Source organism: Podarcis pityusensis (assembly GCF_964106645.2).
Source record: "Podarcis pityusensis genome assembly, chromosome: 10".
NCBI classification, from domain to species: Eukaryota; Metazoa; Chordata; class Lepidosauria; order Squamata; family Lacertidae; genus Podarcis; species Podarcis pityusensis.
The window spans coordinates 53141225-53159042 of record NC_138035.1 but is presented as its reverse complement, the minus strand read 5'-3'; the positions used below and the strand labels follow the sequence as shown (position 1 = coordinate 53159042).

At 40.6% G+C, this 17818-nt stretch overlaps 1 protein-coding gene across 2 annotated transcripts in view; it reads left to right on the top strand.

The window, feature by feature from the left end:
* IMMP2L (inner mitochondrial membrane peptidase subunit 2) overlaps positions 1 to 17818 on the top strand; it is a 478312-nt gene that overhangs the window by 370494 nt on the left and 90000 nt on the right. The window contains exons 5-6 of one of the 2 annotated variants that reach the window (XM_081022426.1): positions 1457 to 1559; positions 15396 to 15525. In XM_081022426.1, the coding sequence (XP_080878552.1) occupies positions 1457 to 1559; positions 15396 to 15461 (169 nt within the window). In that variant the 3' untranslated portion in view covers positions 15462 to 15525. Of the gene's footprint in view, positions 1 to 1456; positions 1560 to 15395; positions 15526 to 17818 lie in introns of those variants that run through there. The other variant, XM_081022425.1, reaches the window with a different exon arrangement.

The following is a 17818-nucleotide window of genomic DNA, read 5'->3' as shown; positions in this document are numbered from 1 at the left end:
CTATCCTTAAGAGGGTCTCAGAGAGTAGCTGGAAGTGGGGAGGCAGAAAAAGGTCCTCCTTTCCTTCCACTCTGCAGTTTTAATCTGAAATTTTAGACGCATTCCTGCATCCAGAGCTCAGAAACTGCTCATGAAATTCCCTGTCGCAAAATGCGTCTAGAACAATGGGAGTTTCGAATACTAATTAAAACCACCCGTTAATGTGATATATGGACATGATCCAAAGTTCTGTGTGCCATTATCCATACAGGGTAACACTATTTGTATAGTGGAAATTTCCCTGCCTATGACATTGGGTGCTCAGAGCAGCTGCATTTGTCCTGACCCCCAGGGAATTGGGGTTAATGTAGTCCCCGCCCTCCCCACCCCCATCTGCAGTATGCTACAGGGTGTGTAATGGAGAATAATGATAAAAATAACATCATTCCAGGAACAAAATTTATGTGTCTCGGATGATTATCATGGTTTTGAATTTGTCTCCTTGGAACATCAGTCCCTGCAGCGCTAGAATGCTTCCTGATATCATGTGAGGGCTTTGGTTCAGAACAAGCTCACAGCAGAACGTCACCTCTTGAACTACTTGTGTAACTTGCTCTCTCCTAAGAAGTTTTCCCCAGACGTATCTCGCTTTGCCTTTGAGGTTACTACTGAAACCCAGAAGTCTAAACAGAAATAGAATCCTGGCGCAGAGCTCAAGGCTGCTTCCTGCAGTCTGCAAATGGACTCTGGGAATGTTCTGCTCTATCTGTGAACAAAGACATTGTGGGGACTATTTCACCGAATTTCTCCAGGGAGGGGAGAAATTGCTTCAACAGTTTCTCAGGGATGAGGCTCATTATTACCTGTGGGAGAAGAACAACTCCTTCCTTCGTCGCTTTCAGTTTTTTGTTGGTAACGCGAAGGGCAGCAGCAGCAAATGTCTTGCTAGTCTATCTGCCATTTTGCATTCTTCATAATCCTCCATAATGCATTATGGGGCACATATTGTAGCTGCTGGGGCAGGGTGTTATATCTGGATAAAATTGGGAAGTGGGAAATCGAAGGTGAGAGGCGAAAGAAAAATCTCAGAAGTTTCCTCTGAGAAATCTTAGTTCAGCTCTATCTGGAGCAAATATTCAGCAGTGAAAAAAGAATTCCACTCCTAGAGCCCTACATTTTAGGCTTTAACCCTAAATACACTTTTTAGTGAGGGAATCCCACCAAACACAGTAGGGTTTTACTTCTCAGTAGGACTTTACTTCTATGCATGCACACAATTGCATTGTAAGCAGTTCCAAAAGTTACCAGGGTTATATGCATGAACCATCCTGGGGTGGGGCCAGAACTAATCTGTATGCTTTAGTTTCTATTTTGTTACATTGTGAAAAGCGATCCGTATTGGTTGTTTGCTTTGGGGGCTGAAATGTTTTTTGTTTTTGTTTTACACCACTAACTGTGCGTTTGCATTTCTCTTTAGAACCATAGGCTACAAGAAGAAATACGTAAAGGTTCCCCACGGCCACATGTGGGTAGAGGGTGATCATCGCGGACACAGCTTTGACAGCAATACTTTTGGCCCGGTAAGTCATAACCTTTTTCTCCATGTGTATTTTATACCACATAATATACAGTAATAAAAACTTGTGGGGATTCGGTCCCCAAAAGTTTATTTTAAAAGACAAAGTTCTGTAGGGGGCAGGCCAGTTTGTCTCATCATGCTGTTGCAGGATGTGGGGAGAACTTTGACGTGTGTGGTTGGTTGTCTTGATTAAGAACACTTAAAGCAGGGATTGGAATGGCTGCAGCTCCCATAATCTTTGACCATTGACTATGTCGGCTGGGAATAATGGTAGCTGGAGTTCATCAACATCTGGAGGACCACAGATTCCCTGTCCTTGCCTTAGATAAACTTATTCCTACACTGGTATATCAGAACAGGTCCCGAGGGGGTACTGTTTAACAGCAGAAAATTCTTATCACTCTGAAATAATTGATGCTGTAGGAGTTTTCTGACTTTGAGTACTATTACTGTGGTTTGATATTTATTTAGTGCCAACGGTGTGCTGGGAGCCAAGCAGGACACAGAAAAGCCCAGAGCTTTGTATAATATACATTAGGAAGACTTGCCTGGGACAGAGATGAGGAGTTGACAATGACAAGTGAGATGGGAATATTGAAGCAGAGGCTGTGTGATGCCCCTAAGATAGTCTGGGAAGTCTTTGAATAGAAGTGGACCTTGCAGAGGGCAACTTATAGGAAGGCAACTATACTCTGTAATGGCTGTTTCGACATGGCGATCACTTGATTTTGTGATTCTGGAAGGGAGGTAGCCAGGTGAACAGAGATGAGAAGAATAATCAGAGAAATGGAAATGACAGAAGCCATGGGTGAGTCTTTATGGGGAAAAGCTATGATAAGATGTGATCTTCAGAGTAAAATGGGTGAAGAAAGAATGTAAGTCCAAAAGCATTCAGAGCGCAAACTGTGTCTAGATTCTCACGGATGACAACAACAGCACTAGTCTATTTTGATATGTGTGTTGTAGCTGGGAGCAGATTGTTGGAATTGGTGATGGGTTTCCAGAATAAGTAAACAAGATGATATGCTTAAGATGTATTTGGATGGAGATTGGGGCCATGGCAGAAGGGGCTAAATATGGAGGTGGGGGCAATTCAGAGACAGAACAAACTGAAGGCATTCCAGTCACTGTGTGACATAAGCAATTATAGAAGACAGTGTGTCGTGCATAAAGTAGCTAGCTGCTAGAGTGCCAATGGAAATGACACTGTACAGCAGGATGCATCCGTCTCATTAATACTGCTTTAGGTGACATTTTGATACCCTGGTGTATACCACTCCCTGTGTCACTGCATAAATGAATGAAGGCCATCAGTGCATGCTATGAATTGATGGAAATGTCCTTGAGCACTCCAATTTGTAGATCAAGGTTCTGAAAGTGTACACCCTGCTCTTTGTGAAGCCTACTTCCCCACATTGTAATTCTTTCCTTTTTTTCCATAAGTGTGGAATGGACGAGCAAAAGGAAAAGGGTATCGTGGTGGCAGAAGTGAATCCTGTCTCCTATTTTTCTTATAACAAAGGTCAATCAAGTGCAAAATGTTATCTATGTCAAAACTCTGATTTTGGGGTACTAATGCATTTTCCCATCAAACAGCATGTATAAATACTATCTTTGGAAGATGGGTTGCATTTAAGGCCATCATCTACTGACCTTCACGCTCCGCTGTCAATTTTAGCCAAAGAGCTTCCATAATGTAGATAAAGCCAGACGTGGTTAAACTTGTAGACAAGCATAATGAGCTTCATGGGACACAGATTGACATGGTTGAAAAAAGAATCTCTCTCTCTCTCTCTCACTCACTCACACACACACACACACACACACACACAATGTTCTTTCCCCACTCCTTTAGGATATAGCCTTAAGAGAGGGACTGCGGGCTGGAACAATAAGACAATTGCACTGGGATCATTCAGAACCTACTGTGCCACATTGGGAAATGTAAAATAATTTAAGATCAAATAATTAGGTTACTTCCTGTATTTGTCTGATATTATAGTTTACATTAGGGACACGGGTGATGCTGTGAGTTAAACCACAGCCTACGACTTGCCGATCAGAAGGTCGGCGGTTCGAATCCCCGCGACGGGGTGAGCTCCTGTTGCTCGGTACCTGCTCCTGCCAACCTAGCAGTTCGAAAGCACGTCAAAGTGCAAGTAGTGGCAGGAAGGTAAACGGCGTTTCCATGTGCTGCTCTGTTTCACCAGAAGTGGCTTAGTCATGCTGGCCACATGACCCGGAAGCTGTACTCCGGCTCCTTTAGCCAATAAAGCTAGATGAGCGCCACCACCCCAGAGTCAGTCACGACTGGACCTAATGGTCAGGGGTCCCTTTACCTTTATAGTTTACATTTTTGGAATGTAAAAATGAAGTTTCCTGGTATTAAGACTGTGTGTGCATTCTAAACAATGTGTGGGGCATATGCTAAGTCCCCATTTTTACTTAAAAAAAACCTACTTAAAAAGTATTTAATACTGTAATGTTTGGGCTTAATTATTATAGGATCAGAATAAAAAAAAATAGTTATTTTTAAGAATCATGATGGATATCTGCATTCTTTGAAACAAAAGTAGATGTTATAGTAATGTTATACAATGGGAAGATACAGATGTGAGGGCCCAGAAAAGAAAAATTAGAGGAAATTACACACCCATGTCCTTTCCCCTTCACCCCCTTGGCCTTCACATCTCAATGAAAGGAATGCAAGTCAGACTCTAGCCAGTATTGGTCCCCTCCCCCCTTTTACCTATTTCTTTTTCTAGATAGGTAGATGATAGAATGTTGTGTTTGTTAAAAAAACAAACAAACTAGGATTCAGAACGATGCAATAGAAAGTGTGATGCACTAAAAACAGGAACCTCTGAAAAATATAACTGGGCAGCTACAAATATAACTGTTAATTACTTTGCAGCGCTAGACTGAATTAAGAAAAGCAGGCTTATTGTATTTTATTATTCAGAGAATAGCTTTGCTCTGTGCAAAGGAGCAAATGTACTGTAATGCTGTTACTTTGATATTGCCTGGTTTAATCTAGATTTTTAAACAAGCCGTCAAAGCTATTTATAATGACTTTTTAAAAAAACCACCCTGTACTGAACTGCAGCCAATAACCATTAAAAGAACTTATGGCTCCCCATTCCTTTTCTTAAAAGTGGAAAATTATATGTTGAGTGATTTTGCTTCCATTTGTATAGTACTTTTCTTTAAATTAACCCATGCTTCTAGCAGGTTTTAGGAAACAATATTACAGTGTAGTTTAACTGGAAAACTAATAAAGCACAATTTTACTGAGGGTTTTGTAGGTTTGCTTTTGCCTTGGCTTAGTTTAGCATGGCAGCCATAAGGACTGAAGTGGCTGCAAGCTTGTCTCCCAGAGCATGCACTGAACCCAGGCTTAGCTTAGCCTATTGTGTGAACCATGCCACTGAATGGTTGCAGAAAGTGTTTGTGGTAGGTATCACTTTAGATGTGGATGTAAGTGTTAGAATTGCAGTATCACACAGTAGGTGGAAATATGGCAACACTAGGAAATCTAAACTAGAGCATACCCAATGAATGGCTTTCCAACCTTTCTTTGAAGACATTCAGTGGTGCAAAACCCAGAACCACATCAGGTAATTCATTCATTTGTCAAACTGCTCTTAACATCAAGACGTTTCTTCTGGTATGCAATCAAAATCTACCTTGTTGTAACTTTAGCTCATTGGATCTCATTGTGTCAGTCTTTGCTCTCCCCAGTGTCATAATCCTTCATGTATTTGGAGAAAATTACAATGTCCCCTGCCCCTCATTCATTTCTTTTCCAGGATAAACATACTCAGTTCCTCCAAACTTTCCGCAGAAGAGTTGTTTTCCCAAACTGTGGATGATCTTCATTGCCCTCTTCTGAACCCTCTTTTTGTAATATACAGACTCTATGGCCTTCTTAAAACGTAGCCTCCAGAGGTGGACACAGTACTTTAGATGAAGTCAAATATGAGGTCTCATAGAGAAAATTCACCTCTTTAGCTATCACTATTGCACACTTTATACATTCTCCAAGCACAGAGTCCACAGGTGCTTTATGAAAGTTGACCCGAAACTCAAATTTCACTGACATCGTTGTCTGTAGTTTTGTTTGCTATGTTATTGTGGAATTGCTCTCAGACAGTCAAATTACCAGTGCAGTCTCCAAACTATTTGCACTGGTGTACTGAGACTATATTGGTTCTGTTGAAGTAGGTCAAAGTAAACCTTCTTAATCTGTTTTATGAACTGAACTCTGAGGCAGTAATAAAATTTATTTAAAAAACCCTTTGGGTGTGTGTGTTGATGAATTCTAGATTTTGGAGTTGATTTTTCTATTTTAGAGGTTTTTCACATAACTTAAATTTGCAAAAAAAATGTCTCACATTCATGAGGAATTTGAGGCCAAGCCTGTTTAAAGGGGCCTCATGTATGTGTACTTAGCCCCATCTTTCAATATGAATTCCTCCTGCCCCTTTTTGTGTTGAAAATAATATCTGCAGTGTGGTGCTTTATTTATTCATCAGGGTTCTGAATTCCATAGGTAACCTCCATAGAGAAGACTCCTTGCTGCCAATATTACTCTCAATGTGATAGTAGTGGCAATGGATGGAGCAGGATGAAAAATTCAACTTTGAAAGTGGGGTTATCTGTGTAGCCCTGGCTGAGTCCTTTCAATAGGCTTGCCCTCTATGTGCAGCTAATGTGTGAAGAGGACCCTATTGTGTTACGTGTTCTATACATAATCCATCTGAAGGTATGTGGCTATCTCAGCTGAAGTTGGCAATGTAAACAATGTTTCGTGTGGTTACATTGCCACTAGTCAAGTTGCTCACTAAAATACTGTGCTTGAGCACATGAACTAATGTGCCATAAGGGCATTTAAATAATGGAGAATCTTTCCTCCTGGAGTAATAACAGTTTGCCCTGGCAAGTGGTTTACTGCAAGGCTATGAAAGTTGGCAAACCTGATGAGCCAGGTAGGCTAGCTGTATATGTATGAACTTCAACCAGGGGTGAAACTAGGCTTTATTTCACCCTGGTCAAAGACCCAGTTTGGCAGCCTCCCATGTGCCACAGAAATAAAGGCTACCAAACAAAAGAGAGATAAAAACTAATAACAAAGAGAATAGAAATCTGACTGGTGTTGAGAAAAGAATAAGAGCAATTCTAGCCAAGAGATCATCAGACCCTTTGGCGAACTTTTCTGGCATGTCTCTGACCTCTTCCAGAGAAGGCTTAAGGGGACCCAAGGGATTGTTGAAGGGGAAGAATTACTGATTACGTTTCTTCACAGATCTTGGAAGCTATAACATACAGTAATGGGGAATGTAAATATCCTTGATGCGTTGTCTTATTGTGGAAATTTGAGAGCTATTTATCCCTCTGCACTCTAATGCTAAACAGAAAATATAAATCCCTCTTCATCTTATCCACAACTGCATTTCAGATTAGATTCAGTGTTACTTAACCAGAATACAGCTGGAAAACAGTAATATACTCAGAGTCCAAAAAAAGAAGTGTGCATAATTTTATTTAAATTTAAAAGGGACTGGTGGGCATGCAAAAATTAAATAGCAGAAACAAAACTAAAATGAAATCTTGCTTTCAGGCAAAACTCATGGAAAAGTGATTTAGTGAAAAATGATTGCATCCTGAATTGCAGAATATGGATGGACTCCCTTTATGCCCTTCCATTTCTGGAATGGCCTTTGATCCACTGGGTCGAAATCTGTTTCGGTTGGCAGGGGGATCCTTCAGAACAGTGTAGAGGATGGTGCGGAATGGGTTGGGGACTGCTATGGATTGGAGAAACCAGGCAACCTCATCCCTGTTCTGCTTTCATAAATGTACAAATAAAGTTTATTAGTCATATTCACCTTGTTTGCACACATCAACTGTTAGGTTTCCGATCTTTGTCACTTATGGACAGCTTATCAGTGAACTCACACACCCTGGCACAATCTGAACATCGAAAGCTGCCTTATATGGAGTCATATATGATTTATTTGGAATATATAAAGGTTCCTTGTATGGAATCAGGGAATTGCTCCATCCAGTGTAGGGCTCTTTGCTTATGGGAGCTTTCCAGGCTCAAAGACAACCCCCGCCTCTACTTCCCCGCATCTAAGGTTATCTTTTGGGATTCCAGGCCTGGGATCTTCTGGTTGCCAAGCAATGTGCGATGGACAGTGCTCTAAAACTATCATACAACAGGGGAACTCTCTTATCGAGAAGGCACAATCAGTTGTGCACGTCGATTCAAAACCTCGTTCCCTTGCATCTTAATTGGGCCAGGGAGGAAAACTGTTGACATACCATCACCACTGGCCAGTCAAAGCAACAGAGGAAGTTGTGTGCCTGATTTTATTTATTTTAAACATTTCAAAAAGCTCCTGGAGCTGCTTGCATAAAAATCAATAAAAACAAGACAGTCCTTGCCCACAGGCTTAGAATTTAGAAGACCTGATATGAAGATGGGGTGGGGGAAGGATGAGGAGGAAAGAAGAAAATGAGTCAACTCGGGCACCAGTTCGTAAAGTTTACATAGTAGTTCTTGTCATCGGGAGCAATTTTCTTTTGCCCACATTTTACTTAGAAGAGAGGAAGGCTCATATGATTTATTGTGTTGAAATCTCTGAGTTGAGGTAATTTTCCATCTGGCCCAATCAAATCATGCCAGAAGGAGCTAGCTAGAGAGATAAAATCTGCTCCCTAAATGGGAGGATATGTGAAACGCACAGGCAGTGTTTTTCCATGCAGCTTGTAGCTTTTGAAGAACGCACAGTCTCAAAGCTGCACAGAATGGATATGTACATGGCAAACAAATCCACGAGGAGTAAACAAAAGAGATCGAGAATGTTTCAAGCGTTGGAGAGCTTCTTGCAATGGTCATCACAGATCGTAGCGTGTAGAACACGGCGTTCTGTGCATATCTAAATGTGAATGTGCATCGCAGGCTGAAGGCATTCACTTATTTGAAGGGTTTAGTGCAGAGCAGTCTCATTAAGGAGTGTGTGAAATTGCTGGAGTGCCTAAATGGTCAGCTCTGCTTATAGATTTCCTGCTCTGCCCAGACTGTGATCCCAAAAGGCACTAAGCAAATCTTGCAGGATTAAGCACGAGAAGTGAAAAAGGCTGTTCCAGGTGGCAGTGGCAGGCCTGGGAGAACTGACAGAGAAGACGCACATATCAATCTGAGCTATCGTAACCAAAGCAGGGCCTTATGAATGGAAGAGCCCTGTCATTCAAGTGAAGTCGCAATGAATTTAAAGGGATGGCGCTCTGCTATTTCTGGATGGCCACTGACCATGTCCACTGCCATTAGGGACTCTTAGGAGAGCTAACAGCCACTGGTGGCAAGTGGACTGATTCACACTCTTCGCCAGAAAAGTCGGAACTGTTATTTCTGGTTTCTGAGGGTACTAGCTAGGGCTGTGCACCAGATTTGCCTGAGGCTTTACCCAAATCAGGCATATTTTGTGGGGATTTGGATGAGCCGGGGTCATACACCTACAGTATGAGGGATGCGGGTGATGCTGTGGTCTAAACCACTGAGCCTCTTGGGCTTGCTGATCAGAAAGTCTGTGGTTTGAATGCCCATGATGGTGTGAGCTCCCGTTGCTCTGTCCCAGCTCCTGCCAACCTAGCAGTTTGAAAGCATGCCAGTGCAAGTAGATAAATAGCTACCACTGTGGCGGGAAGGTAAACAGCATTTCTGTGTGCTCCAGTTTCCGTCACAGTGTCCCGTTGCCCCAGAAGTGGTTTAGTCATGCTGGCCACATGACCCGGGAAGCTGTCTGTGGACAAACGCCGGCTCCCTCAGCCTGAAAGCGAGATGAGCACCACAACCCCATAGTCGTCTTTGACTGGACTTAACCATCCAGAGGTCCTTTACCTTTACCTTTTACCTTACATACAGACTGCTGTGAGTTGGGTTGGACTGGCCCAGAGTGATCCACAGCTGCCAGTGGGGTGCAGCAATAGGCAGCAAATAGAGGCAGGCAGGGTGGGAAAAAGCCAGAGAGTTACCTGACCTCCAGCGGTGAGATAGTAGGCCCAATACCATGACTCTCCTTCCTGCCTGACAGCTTGTTGAGCAGAGGCATTGTTGCTGTTCCTTTGCATGGTGCTGTGAACCTCTTCACCTTTTAAAAACTTTTTCTTAACTGTATGTTAAAATAAAGGTTTAAAACTCAGGAGCAGATAAGAATTTTTAAAAATACACAAATACAAGGGCATTTGAATAATGGAGTTTTGATTGGTGGTGTCACAGAATGGCTTTTGTAGGTGACGGAGGTGGTAAAGACAGCTTGATAATTTTTTCTACTTCTCAGTTTGGCTTGGAAAAATAATCTTGCCAGATAATTTCTGGTGCTAACTTTGCTACTAATTAGTTGAAATTGGCAAGTTTTTCCAATGTCCTAACTGGTAACCTCTCTCATTCAAGCAGTTTTTATTCTTGGAATGCTACATAAATTCTTTTTTCTTACATTGGCCTTTGGCCCTTCCAACTCTCATAAAAAATCTTTTTGCTACATCTTGGCTCTTTGACACACTTATATCATATAATTTTATTACCGTCGATTCTCAAGTTAACCTTCCTTAAGCATCAGCAGTTCAGTTGCATTTCGCAAAGCTAAAAGGTACATCATGTTGAAACCCTTTCTCCGAGCTATATCTAAAAACACTGTATGTGAGATAATCTTTGCTGTCCTTAATTTATGAAAATGCATGCTATCTTCCTGCTGTTTTCTGCAAAAGAATATACATGCAAAACGTTAAAAGTTATGTCAGCAGCACATTAATTCATTTCAAAATGGTTGAGGTTTCAGAATGGTTAGGTCACTGCTAGAGATAGGAGAGAAATTTGATTCAGTTTGAATTTAAAGGCAGATTCAACTAGTTCACACTTTTCAAAATAATACACAGACTGAAACAATCATTCTCCAAAAATATTTCCTGAATTTTGCAATGCAGTTCTTCAGCCAAGTTATGTCTATAAAAATGCATATAATAAGGTAAAGTGTACATAAAAATGCATATATTCATGGGAAATGACATACAGAATGCATTATAATATGGAGAGCTTAAATATTAGGGGAAATATGTTTTATCAAAAGTGTGCATATCAGCCAAAATTACATAAACAATGATGTACTGTTCCCATTGCTGTTTTGCCACAGACGAATAAAATTGCTCATAATAATGTGCATCCCAAGAAAAACTCCACCCAAAATGCTGATGAATTTTCATGAGTACTTAAAAAATAATTTTAAAAAACTGACTTGAAAATGTAGCAAATTGAATTTAAGATTGGAAAATGAGAAATTGAGAGAACTGTTGTGCCTGGGTACACAGAGAGAGACCTCACTGGGCTTCTTGCACCAACTAGAGAACGTCAGGCAGGAGCGTTCTCCCCCACAAGTGACCCTCGGGAAGATCCATCACTCTTCTTTTCTGACATGCTTCTGCGACACACATCCAAAGATATGTGCACACAATACAAAAGCAGAGTCCAAGCAGAAGCTAGGCATTGGAGGTGTGGATTTTTAAGCTACTTTATTATGTACAAAACAGAACAAAGGAAATCATGGCTCCTCTCTCCTTCATCTCCAAGAGAGAAGAAAAGCAAAAGTACGACATAACGGAACAGTGTAACTGAACTTCCGTTCACATGACTCCAACAGTATGGAATGTCAACACAGACATGTGATGAAAACAATCACACATCCTGCAACGGGAGGAATGAAATCCCAACAAGAACCAGCATTGATAGATCTGCCCCTCCTTGGTTGTGTCTTTCTGATCTGGAAATTCTGGTGTTGTCAGAAAACAAAGTATTCAAATTAACCTGTCTCACTTTTCTTCCAAGCTAACTCACGTTCAATAGTTGAGTTCTTTTTGCAAAAATCCAGGTGGTCTTCTATAGAATATGGGTTAATCAATATATTTAGCCTAATCTTTTAAAAAATAAAATAGTACTACTTCTATAGTGGTTGTAAGTACTCAGATTTATGGTGTTATAGCTCTCTGTCATGGTTCTGCTTTTCCCAATCTAAATGACTCTGAGCAATTGCTCTCCTTTTTCATTCTAGTAGCTTTGAAAATATTTCAGAGCATGTCCCTATTAATCTCTTTTTCTCTAGGCTATGCACATGTTTTCAGGTTTTCCATATCTATTTTGCCTCCCCGAACCACTGTTATGCCTAAATGTGTGATACCATGGCTAGCTAGTATAATTTACCAAAGAACACGGGGCTGCTTTATAAAACACTCTTTTGTTGGGTTCCCCCCTCTCTTTCCTGGGATATATATCTCTCACCCACACACGTGGCTACACAAGAAATAGTATTATTTCAGAGGTGTGGAATTTGCCAAGAAAGATTTGCAATGCTGGTACTGTTTCACAAAACATGCTTTCAATGGTTCCAACTGCTCTATGAATTTAGTAACTTAAGGAAGTGTGCGTCACAATTTCAGCAGTATTTAATATGTTATTCTCTTGCTTCCTGTTCATCGCTGTTGAATAACTGCATCCTAAACAGGTTCTAACTCTAGGGAAAATTAAGGGCCAAACTAACTGGTGGGGCCAACACCTTTTTGTAATTTTGAATCTTCCCTGTTCACTGATAAGATGGGGCTAATATACAGTTCATATCCAAAGAGGTGGGCACATGGGGAATTGAAGCCTCCCTTTACTTAGGGTTGCCATATTTCACAACATGAAAATCCGAACAAAAAAGTTGTTTAAGTTTGTGAGCTTTTTTTTTTTTTAAGGGAATTCACACACACACACAAAAAGCCCACTTCTGATATGGGTTGCCATACAGCTGGGTTTTCCTGGCCATTTTCACCTATTTTCTGAAATTCCACCCAGACATTATTTCCAACAGACGAATCCTGGATATATCTGGAAAATTCCAGATATGGCAGCCCCATTAACACCCCATGCTCATTTGCTTCAGTCACTTTACTCCCAGTCTACACCACTTCCACGGTCAGAGCAAGGGTAGGAAAAAAGAACATTATACTTTGGACTCAGCCCTTTCTCACCGGTGTTTGTTTCTAATCTGTTTCTGAGCCCAATTCAAGATGCTGCTTCTGACCTATACAGACCTACATAGCTTGGGAATTCAGAACCTTGTTGTTGTTGTTTAGTCATTTAGTCGTTTCCGACTCTTCATGACCCCATGGACCAGAGCACGCCAGGCACTTCTGTCTTCCACTGCCTCCCGCAGTTTGGTCAAACTCATGCTGGTAGCTTTGAGAACACTATCCAACCATCTCATCCTCTGTCGTCCCCTTCTCCTTGTGCCCTCCATCTTTCCCAACATCAGGGTCTTTTCCAGGGAGTCTTCTCTTCTCATGAGGTGGCCAAAGTATTGGAGCCTCAGCTTCACAATCTGTCCTTCCAGTGAGCACTCAGGGCTGATTTCCTTCAGAATGGATCAGTTTGATCTTCTTGCAGTCCATGGGACTCTCAAGAGTCTCCTCCAGCACCATTCAGAACCTAATGGAATGCTTTTTCCTTTATGCCTTAAGATAGGGTTAGTCAACCTGGTGCCCACCAGAAGATGTACTCAAATTTCCATAAGCCCCAGCCAGCATGATCAGCAGTTCAGCAATATTTGGATGGAACCATGTTGGCTAACACTGGCTTAAGGTTATCTATTGAAGTCCTTCACTACATGCCTGTCTGTAGCTCAGCAGTTTATCATGAGAGGGTCTTTTTTGGTGGTGGTCTCCGAGCTAGGAATGTTCTCCCTAGGGACGTTTGTCTGGTTGTCTGCATTGTTGTCTTCTCAGTACCAAGCTAAGTCTAGCATTTTTGTTTCCCCATGCCTTTTTAAGATCGTGTTTTAAGTCTGTTTTGTAGCTGTTTTCATTTCTGTGCTGCATGTGGTATTTTATTATGCTAGTTTGGTGTTTGGGGCTTTTGGCTCGCTTGTTTCTTGCAGCTTTTTATTCAAGTTTGTTTTCATTGAGATGGTTATTTGTGTGTGAGCAGCCCAGGACCTCCACACACACTGCCCAGGCTTGCGCCCCAAGGAGGTCAGTTTGGTCTGCTAATGCAATGGTCTGACTTCACCCCCAGAGGTGCACTCCATTGTCTCTGAGACAGACTGATGCCAACAACAAAATTGTGTGTATTTGGTATGATATCTAGAGATCTTATTATGAGATGCCTTATAAAAACATACAATAAATACTTAAATATCAAGCATGACTGCCCCAATCACATCTTGTTTGATCTTGAGAATGGAGAATTTGCCAGTTTTGTAAGATTGCTCAAATACAATGATAGAGGAAATTTTTAAAAAGATGAAATGAACTGTAAATGGTCACAGTACGTAATGGAAAGGGAAAGAGAATCATATCAGCTGATAACACCTGCTTTAAAAAAAATGTCTTGCAACCCCTTCTGGGAATCTCAGGCCACTGAGAATTAGCTGAACTTAGATCCAATTGAATTAAATCAGTTGCACTTAGATCCAATTGAAATCCAAGTCATTACTAGTTTTTCACATTGATTTCACTGGGACAGGTTAGATCTAACCCTGAGTATAGAATCAGTTTCTTAACCTCCTTCAGAAGGAGGTTCCATTGGGGTCATGACCCTAATGGTCAAGCTTCTAGTCACTGCTGTCTTGAACTTCCATAAAGATAAGACAGTGAATGGTGCTTATTAACTAGACTTCTAACCAGATGGATCATCCTTGAATGTTTGGCATTGCTCTCTTATCACATTAGGATGGGAAACCTGTAGCCTTCCCAATGTTGTAGGATTACAACTCCCATCATCTACGGACATTGGTCTTGCTGGTTTGGGAAGTTGAGGTCTGTCAACATCTGGAGTTACCAGAGGGTCCCCATCCCTGCACTAAATACTCAGCTGCGTTATCCAGAAAAAGAAGTTTGGCTGCTATCTGAATATGGGCGGTATCTTTTTAGTTCAAACAGAGTTCTGTATTGCTTTTGCAATAGTAGCACCAGTTTTCTGGGGTTATGCAGTCTCCTAACAAGTTCCTAAGAGAACCTGTGTGTGTGTGTGTGTGTGTGTGTGTGTGTGTAAGGCAGTAAATAAGGGAGCAGAAATAACTACTACTACTCCTTCATACTGAATAAAACTCGGTGCAGTTGTAAGGTTTAATTATGGTAGTGAAGAAGAGACTTCTTTCACCAGACCAGACAGGACTGTAACATTGTCCATGTCATCATTTCAGATATGACCAAAATGGAGAACCTATTCTGTACTCCCATCCTGTCTCCTAAATGATGTTGATGTCCCTTTTTCACTGAAGAATGCCATCCAAATAAACTCTGGCCTTCTAAGCAGTTCACTGGAACCGTAAAGAAAACTAAGCCTCAGCACAGATTAACTTCCTGTTTCATCATTGATTCTAAACAGCTGGGAGTATATATTCAACACAATAATATCAATTTGTTATATACAAATGTTATACAAGTTTAAGTTTCCGGTTCCTATTCCGGTTTAACAAAAGCTATCTGTCATTAATGTTGTGTAATCTGGTTATTCTGTGAAGGATTTAAATTAGTCCCCAGAAATCTGACACCATTTCATTTTAAAGGCATAATTGAAGGGTTGGGTATCCCCCCCCCCTTAAAACAAAAATGAAAAACTCCTCTGAGAAGCATCTCTGTTTTTGTAAGAAACTTTGATAGTGGAAGTCCCCTGTGAGTACATTTTAAAATATACACATTTAAAAGTAGATTGAGACCTTCTCTAGAGAATCAAGTAGAGTGTATTTTAAAGTGAAATTCTGTTCCAGAGAAGAGTAAACTTCATCTATATTTTGATTCCCAGGATGAAAGAATCTGTCTCCGATATCTTCAGTTACCCCGACTTGCAGACAGAAGTAAATTTTCTTGATTTACACCTTTTTTTTGCTCCAAAGGTGTTGCATTGCCATCTTCTAAAATAAATTTAAAAATCTCTTGCAAAATTACTAGAATGTGGTTTCCTTTTCATGTAGATTTTTGTCTACACTGACTTATGCTGTAGTTAATGCCATAGTAGAGCTATTTGTCAGGAGAGTATGAAGTTTTCAAGAGTGCAAGATGCTATTAAGCAAAGAAGAAAATGCTGAGTACTAAAGGACAGCAGTTAGCAAGGAAGGTTCAATTTTGCCATTCAAAGGCAATGAAACAACAGCTAAGAGAATCGTGGTTCAATTACATATGATTTAACCCACATTGCTGATGATTAGTCAGACTAATGATATGAACTTGGCTCGGATAAAATTCCATTGTGGGAAATTTTGTTCTATAATTGACCAGCTCACAGGCTGAATTAATTACCTGTACAATACAATAGGATCTTAGAATGGTAAGTTTTAGGACCTAAAACTTTCATGACAATGCATCACGAATATCAATTTTGAGTGTTTGACTCAGTGTTCTCACATATTTCATTTAAATGAACATGGAGATCATATTACAGAGATCAGGGGAATTCTTCCGATATCAGTGCTTAGTCTGATTCAGTTTTAACTTTAAAAATATTTTTTTCTCATATCTACGGTTATTGTAGAAAACCCAGAAGTATTTGTTTTATCATTAAGTGAATGGAATATCCATCAATGAGCAAGCAAAACAAATGCACATTTTACATTTATTTGACAACTGCTACTTCGGTGCAATCAAATCCTGTGTCTGAAATAATCTATCAGGATAGATTCAATTTATTGGCTGCCATAATAAATTTTGTATGGGTTCATTATAAAATTCATTGGACCATTCCTTCCAGTGTTTCAGACCTGGGAGTGGTACTGAATTGGACTCAAACGTAAAATGCTAGGCAAAATAGAATGACCCAAGGTATTTTGTAATAGATCCTTACAGAATATACTGTACCAGTTGTGTTCTAGTTTCATACAGTTCTAGTTTCATACAGTTCTGGAAGGTATTGCAAATGATTATTGTTTTAACTGGTAAAAACAACTCATCATATATAGACAAACACCCAGTTCTTTTCAGAAATGTTGCAGATTCTTGACGCCAGCCTCTAAATGCAACATAAGGCACAAACTGTGCCACAACATACAGTAATCTACTGGACATTTATTTATTCTTTTCATGTATTAGCCTCCTGATTTTAAAAAAATACAGTCAGCATAAAATAATAACATAAAACACACCAAATTGAACAGTTAACAATAAAGCCAACAAAATTTACCCAACAACAATTTGGCAATACAGTATGACCCAGCATAAATCATATCACTTCATTGGCCATAAATGAATCAAGAGAAAACAGACTTCCTTAAATTACCTCACAAATTAGGTCTAGGACCAAATAAAATCCTGTTTCTGTTTCACAAATTTAATTTAAAGGCTGGTATTTCAAGTTCTATTATAGCTTCTTGACAGAAACAAAACTCTGAAATAAATATAAATATGTACAGAATGATATTGATGGAGCCGAGCTTTCGCTAAAATGCAGAAAACAAGCTAAATAAGTAAATCACAGATAAAATGTTTGTGTGTAGGGGAATTATGTTCCCTGACATTTATATTACAGCATAGTGTTTTATTTTACAGCCACTGACCTCACAGCAGAGCACCTTCAAGGGACTCCAGCAGTTGTTAAGAGGAAAATCAGGTAGTGATGTGGCAGCAGGAGTTCTGGCCTGTTCTGAGAGAAAAATTGGAGGGGTGCAAACCAGCTAACCCAACTCCTCCTTGTTTGGCTCTCACCTCTGTCACCAGGTGGATTTATATCCTACCTACTTCCACAAGCAGCTATTTAACCTCTAGAATATATTTTACAGGCTCAGCTAACTCTTTGATGGGGTAGTGTGGGAAGGCAATTAAATGGGACAGGAATAACAAGGTCTCAAAGATAAGCCAAAGCAAATTTAGTAAAGGTAAAGGGACCCCTGACCATTAGGTCCAGTCGTGGCCAACTCTGGGGTTGCGGCGCTCATCTTGCTTTACTGGCCAAGGGAGCTGGCGTACAGCCGGGTCATGTGGCCAGCATGACTAAGTCGCTTCTGGCGAACCAGAGCAGCACACGGAAACGCCGTCTACCTTCCCGCTGGAGTGGTACCTATTTATCTACTTGCACTTTGACGTGCTTTCGAACTGCTAGGTTGGCAGGAGCAGGGACCGAGCAACGGGAGCTCACCCCGTCATGGGGATTCGAACCACTGACCTTCTGATTGGCAAGTCCTAGGCTCTGTGGTTTAACATACAGCGCCACCCGTGTCCCAAAGCAAATTTAGTTTT